Source organism: Onychomys torridus, chromosome 8, assembly GCF_903995425.1.
Source record: "Onychomys torridus chromosome 8, mOncTor1.1, whole genome shotgun sequence".
In the NCBI taxonomy this organism is placed as follows: Eukaryota; Metazoa; Chordata; class Mammalia; order Rodentia; family Cricetidae; genus Onychomys; species Onychomys torridus.
The window spans coordinates 88956205-88975532 of NC_050450.1; the positions used below are offsets into that span (position 1 = coordinate 88956205).

The following is a 19328-nucleotide window of genomic DNA, read 5'->3' on the forward strand; positions in this document are numbered from 1 at the left end:
GAGTAACAAGTATTCTAACCCACTGAGCCCTCTTTCCAGACCCCAGCTGACACTTAAAAAACAGTCATGGGGGCACGTATCTGTAATCCTGCACACGGAGGAGATGAAGTATTGGTACTGCTGGGGGCTTAGCTCGATGGTATAGTTCTTGCCTGGTATATACAAGATGTATAAAGCAGCTGGGCACACACCTTTAATTCCAGTGCTTGAGAGGCAGAGGCAGGTGGATCTCTGTGAGTTCAAGGCCAGCCTGGTCTACAGATCGAGTCCCAGGACATCCAGGGCTACACAAAGAGACCCTGTCTGGAAGAACCAAGAAAAAAAAAAAAAAGGTATAAAGTCCTGGCTTCAGACTCTAGCACACACACAAAGAATCTCATTGAAAGTAAAACACTAGGCTATTTCAGCTTTGCCCCAAAGTAATATGGAAGTGGAAAGAGAGTACAGTGAAACAAGGTTGGCGTGAGTCTTTTAAGTTGATGGGAATGATCAAAGCTGACTGATAAGTACATAAAAGTTTGTTTTAGTAGTGTCTATTTGGATAAATTGTTTAGAATTTTCCATAATAAAAAGGGTATTTTTTAGGTAGATAGATATTGTTTTCCCACTTGAGAATTCCTTATGTGGTACCTTCTGGCTTTCTTGCATTCAACAGATTTGGAACATCGCAACCAATAAACTGACCTTCCTCAACTCCTTCAAGATGAAGATGTCTGTTATTCTTGGGATCATCCACATGCTGTTTGGAGTCAGCCTGAGCCTTTTCAACCACATGTGAGTCCCTGTCTCTGTCATCAGAAGACTGTTATTCAGATAACATTTTTGCCTGAAGAAATCATCACACCTTTGGAGAGGAATCAGTAACTCAGGACCCCATTCTATACTGTAGAAGCAGTCTATATTATACAAACCTTGTGGTCTTAAATGAGACTTGATATTAGTTCCATAGCTTTATAAGTGCAAAAAAGATCTTTGAAAAAAGATGCAACAGTTTTCGATGGATTTAGTGAATTCTTTTGTTGTTGATGACTGACTCAGGCCTGGTACCCACCAGATAGACACTAAAATGGATCTAAATTCCAAGCCTAAGTGAATTCTTTTTGAAAAATGTATATTATTTTATTTTGAACTCGGTGTATTTGGAGGGCATGTACATGTGTTTAGGTGCCCACAAAGCCAGAGGCATCAGATCTCCTGGAGCTGGAATCACCTGCAGTTGTGAGCTGCAGGACGTGGATCTAGGAACTTGCACTCGGGTCCTCTGCAAGAGTAGTGGTTCCCTTAGCTAACAAGCCCTCTCTCTCTCCAACCCCCTTCCTTCTTCCTTGATGTGTAATTCATACACAGTTACAAACTGTGTCCATATATTAGATCTTCCAGGCACTTTCTCAGAGGGTGGGAGAGGTGGTTCCGGAGCCATTGGAGGCCCAGAAGTGCTGTCTTTGTTGTGGCCAGAGCTGAGGGAGCATCCCACCAGTGGAGGGGTGCCATAGGCGTGGTCACTCTGCATATCATTTTTCTCTTTTCCATCTTAGCTATTTCAAGAAGCCCTTGAATATCTACTTTGGCTTTATTCCTGAAGTCATCTTCATGTCCTCCTTGTTTGGCTACCTGGTCATCCTTATCTTTTACAAGTGGACAGCCTACGATGTCCACTCATCTAAGAATGCACCAAGCCTCCTGATCCACTTCATAAACATGTTCCTCTTCTCCTACCCAGAGTCTGGTAATGGAATGCTGTACTCTGGACAGGTACGTCTGCCCCAGAGAAGGGGGGTTGTAGGTGACTACCCAGGTCACAAAGTCACATGTAACTCTGACCTGAAGAAAACCTAAAAACACGTTCTGCAATACATGGCTTTCAGCTGATAGTACCAGTCAAACCATTCCCCATCCGTCTTAACTCGGGATGGCTCACTATAATTCTGTTCTGGGTGCCACGGGCCTGTAATCCCAGCACTCAGAAGGTTAAGACAGGAGGGGCCAGAGATCTAGGCAAGCCTGGGCTACCCAGCGAATTCCAAGCTAGGATGAGCTACATAATGAGCACCTGTCTCAAACAATAGATGAGTAAAAGGGGGCAGAATTTAGAACTACCATTTTATGGGACAATTACTGGGTTTGCCAAGGTACCTGCTCATTATTTAGAGAACCAGATAATATTCCCAGACCAATAAGAAAATAATATTTGGGGTAAAATTTGTGCTGTCATTGGAAACAGTGTGACTAAGGGACTGTGACTAAGCACCTTGTCTCTTACTTTGCAGAAAGGAATTCAGTGTTTCCTCATAGTGGTCGCCATGCTTTGTGTCCCTTGGATGCTGCTGTTTAAGCCACTGACCCTGCGCCATCAGTATTTGAGGAAGAAGCATTTGGTGAGTATATTTCTATAGCTGAAGGTCACTAGACATTTTCCTTGTTTAAGATCGAGGCCAATCCTCAGAGGACATAATGAACAGTGCACACATGCATGTATTCTTAAAGTGCATTTGTGTTACATACGAGCATGAACACCGGGCCTGCCAATGTCGGAGAACCATGTATCTGTTGCTCAGACACCTGAATTCCAGCTTCAAGTGACTGGATTGGAGCGAATAAGTCCTATGTTTTTACCTTTCCGGTCGTGCAGAGTCCAGGCCTGGGCCTGTCTAGACACAGCATCCGCCAAAACAAGATTAGAAGAGCTGCAGATGGCACTCGCTCCTGTGGTTTGCCTGGGCAGCCGCAGAACTGACACCAAGACTTTTTCTTTTTTTCTTTTTTAATGAGACCATGATGCAATCAAAACATCTGAGAAAGGGGTCTGATTTAAAACACACTGATTTTTTTTCTTCTTTTAAAAAGCAGCATATGCACATACAGGTGTTTACTTAACGTCTGTGTGTATACCAAGTCTACACACAAAGTTAAGCTTGCCAAACGTTCAATACTGCGTGTAATTTCTGGCTATCCAATGACGCTTACATACTGCACCTGCCTGGGGAAACCCGAGAGATCCTGTTGCATGATCCCTATGGCTGTGAGATGATCCCTCCCGTTGGAGAGCAGCTGAGTTACGAGACCCTCCTTCTCCCTTCTCTGACCATCCTCATCCTTTCATGTGCCCTCCATTCGTCTCTCCTTCCTCTCCCCTCCCGTTTTGTTCTCTTCTCCTTTCTTCTTTTCTCCCATTCACTATCAGGAAGGGCAACCCGTGGAGGCCCCAGTCAGCCCAGCCCCGAGCCAACAGGGACTAGAGGCAGCGTCGGCTGCGACAGTGAGTCAATTAACTCCAACAGAGCCAATGTCTGTGTAAGGGGTGGCAAAAAGTGCAGCCGAGTTCTTTTTTAATGCTGTTGAGAGCGTGGGACGAGTGCTCTCCGGAAGTGTGTCCTTGTTGCTCACTGAGACGATGACAGAGGAGCCTTCCACCTCTTAGGACTAGAGTCAGGTATCATCGTTACCATTGGCCTACTAAGTTTCCCATCAGATGTGTGAGTAGAGTCCTACCCTCGGGAGCGAAGTGGTTGCTGTTTCTCCTCGGCCCCCGTCATCTTGCTCGAAGACAGCAGCTTTCGGACTCATCCACTTTTGTGTCTGTGTTTTGTGACCAGGTGTGGGGTAAGTTTTCAGCATGGAGGCAAGAGGGGTTCAGACGCTCTCACTGATGTCTCTGTGCTTGAGGGTCCATCTTTAAAGGATACTTGGCCTTGGCTTTTTGGTAGTTTCCAGCCATGACTTGCCTTCTTTAGAGAAGGTCTGTACCTCTTTCCCTTGTGTCCTCGGCTGTTTTACTGAGCCCTTCCCTTTCATGTGTCTCCCGCATGCTGCACACCTGTCATGGTACCAAAACCACCTGTCTGGATCTTCCCCTCCTCTGATACTAACTTTCATCCAATGTCCACACTTGGAATGTTAAGCATTTGAGCATTTGTCCTCAAAAAACATCTCTTTACCAGAATCTTAGAATGCACTAGCATCTATGTAGTCCAGCATCCTAGATTTTCGACCTCACTGGCCCGGATGGCTCTGTTTAGCATATGCTCCTTTAAGGAAAATGCATGTGTATGTGGGATGAAACTTTAATCCTGCTGTTTGAGATCATTCTCAAGTAGGAACACATCTTGCCCATCATTGATTTTCTTTCCACATAGTTTTCTTGCCACTGTCTCCGCATTGTAAGGTGCATCTGAGAAGTCTGGATGCCTTTAAATCTGGTGCCATCTATCATGGTAAACTCCAGCAAAGTCCTGCTCATCTGGAAGCTTCCACACTGTGGGGTCTTCTTAGCCACTGGTTCTGTAGCTGAGTCTGTCTCTGGAGCGCAGCTGAGCAGTGTCCGGCTGACCACCCTCCCAGCAGGACCTTTGACTTCCAGGGCCGAGAGCATAGACTCACTTGTTCTTGTGCTTGTCCTCTTGGGTGTCTAGGGAGTGGCGTTATCACAGCTTAGCTTGTCCTTTCCGGTTTTCACTGCCGTGTCTCTCATCTCTTCCCTGTAGCTCTTATGGCCTGTACTCTGCAGGGTACTCATCAGAGTCTGGCTGGGAGGTCTAACCTGTCTGTCCCCACTTCTTCTGCTGGCTAGGAAGACCTTCAGAAATGGCCTTCCTCCTCTACGCTGTATAACCCAGGCCAAGATACAATGGCGTCTCCCTGAGCCCTCTGTACTGCTTAGAGTCCTCCCTTTCGAGGTCCGAGGTGCCATCCGCACCCTTCCCACCACTGCCCCCCAGGGCATTGCTGTCAGGTAGTGGCTTTGCCCTCAGCACATGTCAGTCCTCTCTCGGGACATATCAGGGACTGTTTTAAATGGGACCACTCTTCCACCTCTTGGTGTATCTTAGAGGTTGTTCTGGTGGTAGTCCCCAGTCTTTATGGTGCCCAGCATCCCCTAGAATACACTAGATATGCTGAAATTATGTAATCACTGTCGATGATGGATGTGATACTTGTCCCAATTCTTTGCTATTATAAATAATAATGCAGAGAATATCCTGATGCATATGTATCTTACTGGATTTTGAAAATATAGATGCCCTAATAATGGGACTGTTGAATGCCCATGGGTGCAGTGTGTTTTGTATTTTGGTGTACCCTTCACAATGATTATACCATTTTCAGCAATGCCTTCCTGTACCCCACCCCAGACCTACTAAGTATATACTTTCTGGGGATAGCATTTGAGAATTTATTGGAAACGGAACTTCCAGCTTGAAGTGGTTGGCGCACACCTTTAGTCCCAGTACTGAAGAGGCAGAGGCAAGCAGATCTCTGAATTTGAGGCCAGCCTGGTCTACAAAGTGAGTTTCAGGATAGCCAGGGCTACACAGAGAAACACTTTTCTCAAAAAACCAAGAAGAGAAAAAGAAAGAAAAGTTAGTTTCCAAAGTGCTCTCTTCCTGTGGCTGTTTTTGTGTTCAGCCTTTGTAGGACAGCCACTGTAGGAAAAGAGGAGTCTACTTACATAAGCACTGGGCTCGGAACTGGTCAGTGATCTGTAGTGGAAAAGAAAAAAGGTGCACCAAAGGGTGCAGCTAAGGAGGGAGACCACAGGGAGCTTCCAGCCCTGTTTACACATTGTTCAAGCTTTCTGGAAAGCTCGAGTTGCAGGCAAAGAGCCCTCAGCTCTGAGTTGGTAGAACCCATAGGCAGTAGTTCTGGGGCTGCTTCCTGAGCCCCCTTTGCTCCAGCCACAAGCCGCTGGTGGAAAGGGGTCTCTGGTTTGTTTTACGTTTTTAAAATTCAGTATTCTTTAGCCACAGATGAATGTCTGTTAGGCTGTTGTTTTTTTCTTCCCTGACCTGGGGAGTCCTTTGTTCCTAGACAGACCTGGTGTATTTCTGGTAGAGGTTGCTAGAACCCTTGGGCTCCTGTTGAAAGCATGTCACATCAGGGTATACTCATCATGTCACTGGCTGTCATCTGTCCCCCACACCCTACATGGAAAGTCTAATCTTCAGGTCCAGCAGCACTTAGGCCCTCGCAGACTTTACAGACCAGGCTGTGTTTCTTATGGGAGCATGCTTGTGTTTAGCTTCTCAGTCACCCAGCACTCTGTTAGCATTGGCCAAGGCAAGGTGGCTTGGTCTTGGCGTCGCCAGATAAGGTGGTAAATGCAGGCTGCCACTTGTGGGGGCCATAGCAGTGGTGGTTGGGGTGGGACAGTACTCGTTTTTTACTTAGCTTGTTCAACCAGTGGATGTTGCTTTTGTTGTTAGGATGTATGCCTTTCTGAGGATTGTATGTACTAACCACCGCCCTTCCCCACCTCACAGAGTGCCACATTAAAGCCCAGGCAAATACTACTCTTTCTGTTCATCTGTGTAGGGAACTCTCAACTTTGGTGGGATCAGGGTGGGCAACGGACCGACAGAGGAGGATGCTGAGATTATTCAGCATGACCAGCTCTCCACCCATTCAGAGGACGCAGAAGAGGTAAGAGCCAGTGGTGTGGGCTTCCTCCCCTACCTTGGGCAGCTCCAGTCTTGTTTTCTAAGAGGCTTGTCAATCATCTCCTTGAAAAATAAAGCTACTAATGATTGGTCACTGTCAGGACTGCTTAGGATGCCACAGCTTGCCCTGTGAGGCCTGCTCTAACCTCCAGGTGCAGCCACAGAGCCACGCAGCTTTCTCTGCTCCTCTTGCGTTCCGCCACTCTGTGGTGCGCTGCACGTGACCTCAGTTACTAACTGCTCTCCTCCTCCCGGGCAGCGCCCAGCATCCCACCTCTTGTTACCAGAAACATGGGAGCCTTTAGAATAGCTTCTTCATCCTTCGGTCCTCCCAAGAATCCTCAATCACACTGCTTACCAGCTACACTCAGTATTTTGTTTTGAGGCCCTACCCCATCAATGTGTTCTTGATCCAGGGGGGGTTGTTTGTTTGTTTTTTAAGAGCTTTTAAAAATTGTTACCTGTCTTCTTTGTGGAGTGAGAGTGGAAAGGAATCAGGCCAGGCTAGCCTTTCCTTTTGGCTCTACTTCCAATTTCAGCTATGTAAAATTCACTCTCCTTGCCCGAGCACTCGTGGCTCTCACCCATTCAGTATATTATTTTTATAGCAAATGAAACAGCAGTGAGGGACCCGGCTGCGGTTTTCAGTCTAGCCACTTTGACTATGTTTTCTGGTTTTTGTGTTTTTTTTTTTTAATTGCAAGTGTTGGGGTGCCTTTAAAAATATATATCTTAATTCTGTGATTTCCCTTTGCATGTGCTAAGGAAGAGTGCCTCCAACACTTTTTCCCCATCAGCAGTCCTCCCCCAAAGCAGTCAGTAGTACGTGCTCATAGCTTATGACCTTGTGTGCGGTACAGCTTCCCACTAAGTGTGAATTTGTATTTTCAAGCCTACCGAGGACGAAGTGGTAAGACCAAAGCCTTTGTGTCTATCTGGGGCTTCTCTTTTCCCATCCTGTGCTCACTCTGCCAACCCCACCACACCCTGGGGCCACACCCATGACATGCATCTTGCATCTCGTTGGCCATTTCTAACCAATTTGCGAGCCTGTGTTCTGAAATAGTTCATCTCCATTACCTGCATCTCATGTCGGTCCCCTCTGTCCTTGTGCTGTTGACGGCTGACCTAACACCTCTGACTGGCTTTGAAGAAGCTGCAAGTAATGCTGTACTGGCATTCCTGAAGTCACCGCCCGCAGGCTTTAAGTCCCACGGGCCTCCACTTCCTTTCCTGTGTCGTGATGGTTGCTCTGCCACGGGGGGTAGTGGTCCCCACCCTGCTCCTCTGAGTGCTTGCAAGCAAAGCCTACCCTTCCTCCCTGTCTGAGATGCAGCCAGCCTCTTCCTGCTGCCCCCATCAGCTTGGTGGGGCTTCAACTTAGGGCCACAAGACCCTTTGCTGGGGGTCAGTTGTAGCCTCACATGACTTGGTTGAGAAGTGACCCACTTTCAAAATGAGCTTTGCCTCTCGGGTACATTCAGGGAAAAGAAATCCATAGAATCCAATAGAATGGAAAGAAAGCTAAATGTTCAGGCCACATCTAGAGTACCAGGCCCTGTACCATTCACCCATATGCAGATTTTATGATAGGTTTTTTTCTTTTCTTTTTTTTTTTTTTTTTTTTTTCTCTTTCGGAGCTGAGGACCGAACCCAGGGCCTTGCGCTTGCTAGGCAAGCACTCTACCACTGAGCTAAATCCCCATCCCCGAGATAGGTTTTAAAAGGCCTTCCCACACTGTTTGTATCTTTCCCCCAAACTTCTCTCTAACATGGCTGTACTTATGAACCATTCTCTTCCCTCTCCTGGTTTCTCCAAGGGGCAGTGCATGGCTGTGGGAAAACCTTTGCTGTTCTGTGTCAAAACAGGCAGTGGTGTTCTCCCTGATGGCTAGAGAGGCTCCCTTGCTGCATCAATCACAACCATCACTTCTGGACCAGGTGTCTGTGCATAGTTGCTGGCTGAGCTGCCTGGCATGGTTGGGGGGGATGAGTAGGATTCCATGTTGCTGAGGAGGCTGGCCCTCTCCTGGTATCACTGCCTCCAACAATACTGCTTTTCAAATGTCTATCTGGTTATGTATCAGTTCCCTCAGCAGCACCAGAATGTTCTAGCTGGCTGTCTAGTGCCAATGTCCTCATTTAGAGCTGTGTCCCTGGGAGGCAGATAATCAAGAAGACAGGCTGTGATCTGGTCTTCCCACTCCCTGCCACCGACCACACTCTCTGGCTTCTGCCAGTCATAACTTTTGTCTCTGTCTGGCATTGATTCTGCACAGCCAAACTGAGGTAACTGACATTTATGTAATGATTTCAAACAAAACATATTCCTAAAAAGTAATGCAGCCTACTTCTGTAACCCCCACACTGCTTGGATGTAAACACGTGTTTATTCCAGGCAGGGCAGTTGTGCCCTCGCCTAGGAGACGCTTAGTCCAGGCCCAAACCAGACCCAGGCTACTTGATATCTGGGAAATCTTGGAAGGCTGTCACGGTTCAGCGAGGGTCAGTGGCCCTCTTCCAGCTGTGTCTCCTCACCAGCTGCTTTCATCAACTCGTTCACACCCACCCACTCACCCACCCATCTGCGCAGTCACGTGTGTCAAGCTCTGGGTTTAGTGTATAGAAATGGAGAGAAGAAAAGTAGTTCTTGCCTTTAAGGATCTTCCAGACAAGGTAGGGAGACAGTCGGTAGATAGACACCATGACGGATGTGTGCCCAGGATGCTGTGCGAGCACAGAAGGGCACCTGACAGGTACTGGGGTGGAATTGGAAGGAATGTGGGAAATGATTCCCTTAGGTTCCCCCCTGGAGCTGAGGCTGGCCAAACAGGGGTGTCTAGAGGCAGGGAGCAAGGAAGAGGAGACCCACCACCATCTACAGCATTGAAAAAAGGAAGGCCTACAGGCCAAACCCGTGTGCAGCAGTGGGTCAGGTTTGGGGGAGCTGATCAGAGGAGGGGTTAGCAGGGAGCAACGGACATTGTTACCTCATTGTGGCAACAAGGAGCCATCAGAGTAGTGAAGCTGGGGTACATGGGCACTTCTGGCACTCCAGTAGTAGAGATGTAAAGTACACTGGGTGGGTGAGGGGCATGGCCTGGAGGCAAGGGCATCCTGTAGTGTGATGTGATTCAGGAAGGGACTGGGTGGCTTAAGGTAAAGTCACTTACAGGGGTTGGGAGGAAAGACCCCGGCATGGATGTGGGACTGTGAGCAGGACAGATTGCTTTGTCGTACTCATTCAGTGGGGTTGAGTCCGGAGGCCGGCGGCACACCAGCAGACACAGCCTGGCTAACCAAGGATGGGCAGCACAGTGGTGAGGTGTCCACCTGAGAGTCACTCCCAGGGTGCCCGGTGAGGCTGTGACGCCTGGTTATCTCCGAAGGACAGTGGTACAGAGGAAGGAATTTTAGGAGGAGGAAGCCCAAGAGACAAGAAGTGTCTCAGGGAGGGAGGGAGGAACCCCGGTGACAGACACCACAAAACACAGCCAGGCACAGTGTCCGTTAGATTCACCGCTGGGAGATGATGTAACCACCTTAGAAAAGCCGTTCTGGAGGAGAAAGGGTGAGAGCCAGGGTGGAGAGCAAAGGGATAGACAGAAGCTGGGACAGAACATGGATGGAGGGTGGAGAGTGACTTGCTGTCACATCAGAGGCCTGTGGTGAATGACAGGCTCCTTCCGAGTGCTGGCCTAGAATTCTCCCATAATTCTCATCATACCTGAGGAAACATTCCTAGGGAGGTGAGAAGGAAGGATGCTGCCTGGAAGTGAAGGTTTCCTCCTTCTCTCCTTTCCACTAGCATGGGCATACAGTGTCTCCTGTAGCCCAGGCTAGCCTAGAACTGACTATGTAGCTAAGGATGGCCTTGAGCTCTTCACCATCCTGCTTCTGCCTTTCAAGTAGTGGGATCACAGATCTCCACAACTATATAACTATATATAACTATATAACTATATATATCTGGTTCTCCTTTTTTATTTCACCTTTTCCCTTTTATTGGAAATAACCTTTTTCTCACATATTATACCCTTTTTTTTTTTTGGTTTTTCGAGACATGGTTTCTCTGTAGCTTTGGAGCCTGTCCTGGACTAGCTCTGTAGACCAGGCGGCTGGCCTCGAACTCACAGAGATGCACCTGCCTCTGCCTCCCGAGTGTTGGGATTACAGGCGTGTGCCACCTCCGCCCAGCTCTCCTTTTTTAATGAGAGAAAATTGGGTTGAAGAAAACCCCAAAAGCACTGTACCTTCACTGCACCTTCACTGAGCTCAGGAATAGAGGCCGGGTCTCCTTAGAGCTCTGGGCTTTCTTCCCCATTAGTTCGTGTAGCCAGGGTGGGGAAGCGTTCCTTCAGCGCTGCTGGACTGAGGTAGCTCTGGATAACATAACAAGGAATACTCATTTGCAGAGTAAGAGGCTTATAGAGAAGTCCAGAAATTCACAGGACTAGACAGATGACCGGAAGTGGGGCATTTCCCCGAGGTGGCTTGCTGGAAATGGCCCCTCTTCCTCCTGGCCCTAGCTCTTAGGACTTGACATCCCAGCCCCTTAATACAGTATAGAAACTATAGCTTAGGACAGGTCCTGATCTGAGGACAGGGAAGCTGACTGAGCCTCAGGAGCCTGGAGCTGGCGATCCTGTGCGGGGCTTGGAGGAGTGATCTCAGAGAAAACTACGGCCTGTTCTATGGTGGACATTTGATTTCTCCACCTGAGCCTTCTAGAACATACCAAGTTCAGAAAACTGCCCCTAAAAATGGACTCTGAAGACCCCGAGCTCTACCCACCTCCCATTTACTTAGTATGGAAGACGAAACCAAGGGCATGCTAGGTGAGAGCTCCCACTGAGGTCTCCAACACACTTGTTTTGTTTCAGTGTTTTGGAGACAGGGTCTCAGTATGTTGTCCAGGCTGCCTTCAACCTGATCCTCTTACCTTAACCTCCTCAGTACTGGGGTTACAACATGAGGCACCATGCCCTAGCCACCATGCTAGGAACACCTACGGTATTTTCCGATTAGCTCTTTGTGGGAATTTGTGGACTTTTGGCAAAATTTCCCCAGGGGATCTTTTCAAAAGTCACGGAAGAAGGAAGTTGTCTAGGTCTCAAAAGGCTGGAAAGAGTAAATAAGGAGGCCAAGGAGCTGCTCACTGTGCAAGTAGCTTCCTGCCCAACAGCAAAGTCTGGGAGCTCCCTGCCTGCCCTTGCCATGTTCTGAACAGAGGTGTCCTACTGTAAGGCAGGGAGGGATCAGCTGGGCCAGGCCCACTGGCAGGTCCTTACAGTCTCTGGTAGTCTCTAGGCCAAGTACACGTGACAGGTCATGTCAAGTTGGCAAAATCTGGAGTCGCCTGTGAGACAAGCCTCTGGCCATGTCTGAGAGGTTATTGCAGTTGGGCTAACCGAGGTGGGAAGCCGCAGCTTGAAAGTAGGTGGTACCATTCCCTGGGCTTGGGGTCAGCCTGAGTAGATAGCAAACAGCACATGCATCCATTGCTCTCTGCTGCTTGGCCTCCCCAACATGATCACTGCACCCTGAACTGTGAGCCAAATAAACCTTCTCCCCTAAGCTGCTTTTGTCAGGGTATTTAATCACAGGGAAAAAAAATAGGACATTGTTCTTGACTCAGTCTACCCCACTGTGAAGATCAGATCCCATCAGGGAAAGAAAAATTTGTTGAAAAGAGTCTCATTAAAATACACGATGTATGCCGGGCACACGCCTTTAATCCCAGCACTTGGGAGGCAGAGGCAGGTGGATCTCTGTGATTTTTGAGGCCAGCCTGGTCTACAGAGTGAGTCCCAGGACAGCCAAGGCTACACAGAAACCCTATCTTGGAGAGCTAGAGAGAGAGAGAGAGAGAGAAATTGTGGAACTGGAGAGAGAGTTAAGTGGCCAAGAGACTGGCTGCTCTTCCAGAGGACCTGGGTTCTATTCCTAGTACCCACATGGAGGCTCACAGTCTCTTCACTCCTATTCCAGAGGATCTGATCCCCTCTGCTAGCCTCTGTGGACATTGCATGCACATGGTGCACAGATATGAATACAGGAAAGACACTGATACACATAAAATAAAAATAAGTCTGGCCAGCCAGTGGTGTCACATACCTTTAATTCCAGCACTTGGAAGGCAGAGAGGCAGGAGGATCTCTAAGTTCAAGGCCAGCCTGGTCTGCAGAGTAAGTCCCAGGACAGCCAGGGCTACACAAAGAAACCCTGTCTCAAAAAAATAAAAAAGTTGGGCTGGAGAGATGGCTCAATGGTTAAGAGCACTGCTTGCTCTTCCAAAGGTTCTGAGTTCAACTCCCAGCAACCACATGGTGGCTCACAACCATCTGTAATGAGATCTGATGCACTCTTCTGGCATAAAGTTGTACATGCAGATAAAGAAGTCATATACATAATAAATAATAAAAAAAAAATCTTTAAAAAAAAATCAAAAAGTACCCAGACAGTAGTGGTGCACACCTTTAATCCCAGCACTCGGGAGGTAGAGCCAGGTATATCTCTATGAGTTTGAGGCCAACCTGGTCTACAGAGAGAGATCCAGGACAGGCACCAAAACTTCACAGAGAAACCCTGTCTCAAAAAAACCACACACAAAAAAGTAAATAAATAAATCTTAAAAAAAAAAAATAGTGTGATGGGCATGCACACACCTCTAAAGCCAGCACTTGGGAGTCAGAGGCAGACAGATCTCTGAGTTTGAAGCCAACCTGATCTACATGGTGAGTTCTAGGCCGGCCAGGACTATATAGTGAGACCCTGTCTGAAAAAACAGATACTCAATTTGAGGCTGGAGAGATGACTGCTCTTGCAAAGGGCATGGGTTCAGTTCCCAGCACCCACATGATGGGTCGCAACACCCTTAACTCCAGTTCTAGGAGATCCAACCCCCTCTGCTGGACTCCAAGAGTACTGCATATGCACTCACATGCAAGTGAACAATCTTGCACATAAAATAAAAATTAAAAAGATAAGCTTTCCTAATGCAGTGGCACACACTGCAAAGCCAGCACAAAAAGGCTAAGGAGCTAGGGTTCCAAGTTCAAGATCAGCCTGAAATTATATAGTGAAACTGTCTTAAAAAAAAAAAAGAAAGAAAAGAAACAATGTAGTATACTGAGGGGGTGTTAGGGTGCCCCAGTTAGAAGGCAGACCAGGAAGGATTGTCATTACTGAAATCACTTTTTGAAGTCAACCCTGATACCCAGCCCCTCTATAGGTATAAGCTATGAGAAATGTAGTCCCCACTCTGGCATAGGCTCCAGGAGTGAGTCAGCTCCTGCATACTCCCCTCCTACCCTGACATCTCCTCTGTGGTTTCCTCCCATGTCAGTTTGACTTTGCGGACACCATGGTTCACCAGGCCATCCACACCATCGAGTACTGCCTGGGCTGCATCTCCAACACTGCCTCCTACCTGCGGCTCTGGGCCCTCAGCCTTGCGCATGCACGTGAGTGTGTTCTCTCCAGTCCCCTCCCCGCCTCCTCCCTTAGATCAGTGGGGGCATGGAAACACATGAAGGTTCTGGAATCAGTCCAGCTCCTGAATCCAAGAATGAGTGCAGAGAAGGTGAATCTGCTCTTACTCAGATTAGCCATTGGTGGTGATGCTGCCCATACTGTAGGAACACAGTTTTCAATGGGTGGTGGCGGTGCACACCTTTAGTCCCAGCGTTTGGAAGGCAGAGGCAGGTGGATCTGTGAGTTTGCACTTAACCTGGTCTATAGGGTGAATTTCAGGACAGCCAGGGCTAGGACGACGCTTTTCAAGGACCTCTTCAGGTATCAGGTAAATGGTGGCAGAGCAAAACACAAAGTTCACACACACACACACACACACACACACACACACACACACACACACACGCGTGCTTTTGCTAAACTCAACTTTCCCTGGTGTCTCCCCCTCCCCAGAACTCTCGGAAGTCCTTTGGACCATGGTGATCCACATTGGCCTGCACGTTCGGAGTTTGGCCGGAGGGTTAGCGCTGTTCTTCATCTTTGCCACCTTTGCTGCCCTGACTGTGGCCATCCTGTTGATTATGGAAGGTCTCTCAGCCTTCCTCCATGCACTGCGGTTACACTGGTGAGTGGCAGTGGGTCACGGGGGAGCAGGGTGTGGACAGTCCCCTTGCTTTAGCACCGGAAGTCCGTCCTCTAGGGAATGAGCCCTTCTCCAGCTCAACTGAGGGGTATTGGGGTACCCCAGTGGGAGGCCAGGCCAGGAAGGATTTTTGGAGAAGTCATTGCTGAAATCACATTTCAAAGGCAACACTGGTACCCAGCCCCTCTACAGGTGTCAGCTGTAAGAAATGTAGTCCCCTGCCCTGGCCTGGGCTCCCAAGAGTGATTCAACTCCTGCACACTCCCCTCCTAGCCTGATATTTCCTCACAGCAGTACACTCCACACACCTTTGCTAGCATGGCACCTTAGAAAAGACCCCAGGAAAGCCCAGCTGGTCTTCTCATGGTTCCAGGAAAGGCTCTCCCTCCTTGCTTTTGTATTCATCAGTACTTTTGATTGTGCTTGTGAAGTTGAAAGGGAGTTGTGGGAATAGATCTTTTGTTTGTTTGGTTGGTTGGTTTTGTTTTGTTTTTGAGACAGGGTTTCTCTGTGCAGCCCTGGCTGTCCTCAAACTCACAGAGATTCTCCTGCCTCTGCCTCCCGAGTGCTGGGATTAAAGGTGTGAGCACCCTCACCTGGCTTGTTTTTCTTTTTTAAATAGGGTCTCGCTATATAGCCTAGGCTGGCCTTGAACTTAAAATTCTCCTGCTTCAACTTCTCAAGTGTTAAGGTTACAGGCAAGGACTACCATACACAGCTAGGAGTTTGTGTTTTGTGTGTGAGGGTGTTCTTGTTTTGTTCGGGCCTGTGACTCCTGTCTTTGGAGCACTGGACTGGGCCCTGTCGGGGACAGCTAAAGCACACTCTACCCCGACTGTGTCCCTGACTGTCACTGTTCCGGTGCTGCTTTGGGAGGATGTTACATGCACTACAGCGGCTTTTCCAAAGGTGGCACAGGGCTGTGGAGGTGTGTGGTGTCTGCTCTTCTTCATGGATGTGAGTCTGTGTGAAGAAATGGCTCAGGCATAGGAGAGCTAGAGGCTGGGCTGTGACCATGACCACAAACAGGGTTGCCTGATTTAGCAAATAAGAATACAAGAGAAGTCTTGTGGCATGACTGAGTGTGGTAGGCATTTGCCACCAAGCCTGATGACCTGAGTTCAGTCCCTTGGACCCACATAGTGGAAGGAGAGAACTGACTTCTGCAAGTTGACCTCTGACCTCTGACCTCCACATGTCCCCTCTTGTACTCCAGACATACATACCCTCAAGATAAACTGTCATTTAAAAAGTCTTTAACAACACACGATGCTCAGTGAGCTAGAGCGGCAGATAAACTGAATAATTTCTGTTTGACTATTTCTCAACCACGTCTGAAAGGCAGCCACACTACAAGCCAGGAAGCCTGTGATTCAATGGCAGCCCTGCCTCAGACTCCTCCTCTTGGGGCTTCATTTACTCCTTTAGGTTGGGGTTCTCCTGAAAAGCATCTCAGGAAACTCTCGATGACCCACATGAACACTCCCACTGCACACACTGAAGGGGTCACACGCTCACTGGGCCTGCCTCAGAAACCCCCGGACGAGGCGGCGGGCAGTCTCTGGGCTCCACGGAGCTTTGCACAGCCCTCACCCTGAGAAGCCTCTCACCCCTTATCTCTCCCCTGGCTGCATCACAAGCTTCTTTAAGAGGCTCCTGTTGGTTGTGCCAAGTTATGGCGGAGAATTGAGGTGTGTTAGGGGTAATTTGTGGTTCACATTAGCCTTTCCTCTGAAGCTGCTTTAGGAGGCCTGTGCTTCCTCAGTAGAAACTGCTTGGTCTGAGCTGGCTCCCTCCTGGCTCCTCTTCTCTGCGCCCAGTGGTTTGTTTACTGGGAGCCTGGAAGGTTGGGAGTGCTGCTTGGCACCCTCCCCTCAGGTTATCAGCCAGCTCTCCCCAGCACACTTCCTCAGCCACTCCAGTGAGGGAATGTCTGCATAACCAGCCCCCTGGTGACTCACTTTTTCTTGCCCTCTTGACCTCCATGCTTTCCTGTTCACATCTGTGTCTCCGAGCTCTGGACTTGAGGGAAGAGTTATTAACCCTCCTTGGTTCCAGCCCGTGTTAAAGGCCTTTGCCTCCATCCTGGGCAGCATGAGGAGCAGTGAAGGTTGGCTCAGAACCATCAGGCAGGTCAGCAAGGCAGGAGCCCACGGCATGAGGAGGTTGCCTGGCCTTGGGTCTCACTCCCATCAGGAGTGAAGCAGTTTGGGATGCCATGTTTTGTTGCCAGAAGAATGGTTCACCTATGGCCTTCAAGTGACGGTGTCTTCCTCTGTTCTCCTAAAGGGTACGGGGAAGTGGAGAGCCATGTGAGGCAAGCTTCTGAGACAAACTGACCTCACTGGCAGGTGATCCTGAGCTCTCTGAGCATGCCTTTGTCTCGATGGGGAGAGAAGACAATAGCCTCGGGGCAGTTACTGTGAGAAAATAGGAAATAATGTACATACCAGGTGCCTGCTACACAGAGCTGATGCACCATAACAGACATCAGCTGAAAAGTAGGACACCCTATAGAGAGAGACCTGGCTGGCCTGCCCCATTAACAAACTTTTTAGGCTGGATAGAGACTGGAGAGACCATAAAGGGGGCATGTGCTGCCATCTGAATGCCCCTTAGGTATAGTCTGCAAGGAACAGGCTTGAAATAGATGTCTAGCTTCTATTTGTCTGTATGGTAGTGAAAGTATTGAGCACAGGAGGAGAAACAGGAAACCTCATGCAACTTTCAGAATCCTGGCTTTGGAGGGATGGGTGTCTGTTGACAAGGTCGGTGCTTGTCCGCCCTCTACTGGCCAAATGCAGAAGTGCACCAAAGGCTGCAGGGAGCTCAGCCTTGTAGCCTTTTGGTGAGGGGTGGGAATGGTTCTTGCCTAAATGGCCCAGGGACAGTGCTGCTGGTTTCTGGCACCAGGCACAAGCATCGTCATACCTCTCACGTCATCCCTGGTGTTTCCCTGATATACAAGTTCTGAGTTTCTTTGGTGGGATTGAGAGGAAAACATTTGATTTGGCTTTGATTTGATTTGATGACATAAACCACTAGTCTGTGAGTCGTAAAGACCATAAGGCCTTTGAGAACATAATTTCTGTCTCCTGGGTTGTGTGTCTTCCCACCTACCATGTAAAGTGTGCTTGGTATTCATGACCACCATAATTAGACACAAAGCGAGGATCTGCCTATAACTGGACATCAGAATGAGGCATAAAGACTGTTGCCCGGGACGAGGATCCCTTATCTAGAGTCCGTGTGTGTGTGTGTCCATGCTCACACCTGTGTGCTCCCAGGCAGGTTGATAGCTGAGGAAACAGGATGAGGAGCAGGTGTGAGGAATGAAGTGCTGTAACAGAAAGCCTAGAAGATAGTCCCAGGCTGACAGCATTGCCTGACATCCGAGCCATCGGAGAGATGTGTTCATCCCCAAAGAGTAGAGCCAGAGAAAGCAGCTGCTCCAGCCCCTTCTAACACTGCCTCCCTCCATCACCCCCACCGGGAAGGGAAAAGGCCCCACAACCCCTTCCTTCCTCTTTCAACCAGCCCTGGAAAGAGGAGCCCTGGAACATGGCGGGAACGTTCATGTTTGGGCTCACAGCCTCCAGCTCACTGGCTGACCTTTGCCGGGAGCTGAAGCTGGAAGGGTAACAGGGAAGCCCTCCACACTCCTGAGACTCTGGGTTCTAGGTGCACATCAGAGGCTGATTGAACAGCTGAGGAGTCCCCAGGAGTCAGCACCTCTCACCCCACAAGGACACTTTGGTCTGTACTTTCTCAGGAAGCACACATTTCCCTGGGTGGGGCAGCCAGAGGGAAATTGTTTTCCACCTCTGGACTGGAGCTTAAGGTGAAGAATATTGGGGTGGGAGGTAAAGTTGGATTGACCTCCAGATAAACCCAAGATGGTGGCCTCCTGTGTGTGAGGCCCTGGCTTCCATCCTAAGCACTGTGGAAACAACAGAAATTTAAAAGATCCAAGATGAAGCCGGGCGGTGGTGCACGCCTTTAATCCCAGCACTTGGGAGGCAGAGCCAGGCGGATCTCTGTGAGTTCGAGGCCAGCCTGGTCTACAGAGTGAGTTCCAGGAAAGGCACAAAGCTACACAGAGAAACCCTGACTCGAAAAACCAAAGGGGAAAAAAAAAAAAAAAAAAAAAGATGCAAGATGTCCCTGGTTAGGACTGCCCTGCGCTCCAGCTGGCGAGAAGGGCAGCGTCAGAGGACCTTGTCTATCAGCCCATGCAGCAGAACTGCAGACAAGTGAGGCTAGTGAGGGCAGGTTGGGGACGCTAATCACCCAAGCAAAACTTAGGCTCCCTTTGCCCTGTTTGGAAACTAGAGTTGTCTGTGTGTGTGATTGGCCAGCCAGGGAGTCATTCTGAATGCATCCTCACAACTGGAGACATGAGTTGAGCCCTGTGACAGCAATCCTGGGCTACGTGGTGTAGAATAAGGGGAGAGGTGTACATCTTTTGTTGAGTTGTTCGGAAATACCCTTGATATATGTGAATGAGATCTACCCAACATGAACCCTCCAAACCCAAGGGAAGGGGGAGAGAGCAGGAGTCTAGGCACCCTCCCCCAGAGCCAGCTCTGTGCCTGGAACTTGCAGAGGTGTTCTGAGGAGCTAGCACTGGAGTGTAAGATGAACCTGGGCCCTGGAATCCTGCAGCTGATGTGGGCTCAGAGCGCCTTTGCTGGGGTCCCTTTCTCCTGGGGGGCCTTGGGGCCTGGCCCCGCCCCTTCGGAATGTGAGAGAAGCAGGAGAAAGCACCACATAAT

At 49.0% G+C, this 19328-nt stretch overlaps 1 protein-coding gene across 7 annotated transcripts in view; it reads left to right on the forward strand.

Moving 5' to 3' along the window:
- Atp6v0a1 (ATPase H+ transporting V0 subunit a1) overlaps positions 1 to 19328 on the forward strand; it is a 52500-nt gene that overhangs the window by 30584 nt on the left and 2588 nt on the right. For 2 of the 7 annotated variants that reach the window (XM_036196561.1, XM_036196563.1), the window contains exons 15-22: positions 656 to 774; positions 1536 to 1752; positions 2268 to 2375; positions 3182 to 3256; positions 6310 to 6417; positions 7327 to 7344; positions 13783 to 13900; positions 14364 to 14535. In XM_036196561.1, coding sequence (XP_036052454.1) covers positions 656 to 774; positions 1536 to 1752; positions 2268 to 2375; positions 3182 to 3256; positions 6310 to 6417; positions 7327 to 7344; positions 13783 to 13900; positions 14364 to 14535 — 935 coding nt within the window. The remainder of the gene's footprint in view (positions 1 to 655; positions 775 to 1535; positions 1753 to 2267; positions 2376 to 3181; positions 3257 to 6309; positions 6418 to 7326; positions 7345 to 13782; positions 13901 to 14363; positions 14536 to 19328) is intronic. The other 5 variants (XM_036196564.1, XM_036196566.1, XM_036196565.1 and 2 more) reach the window with 3 other exon arrangements.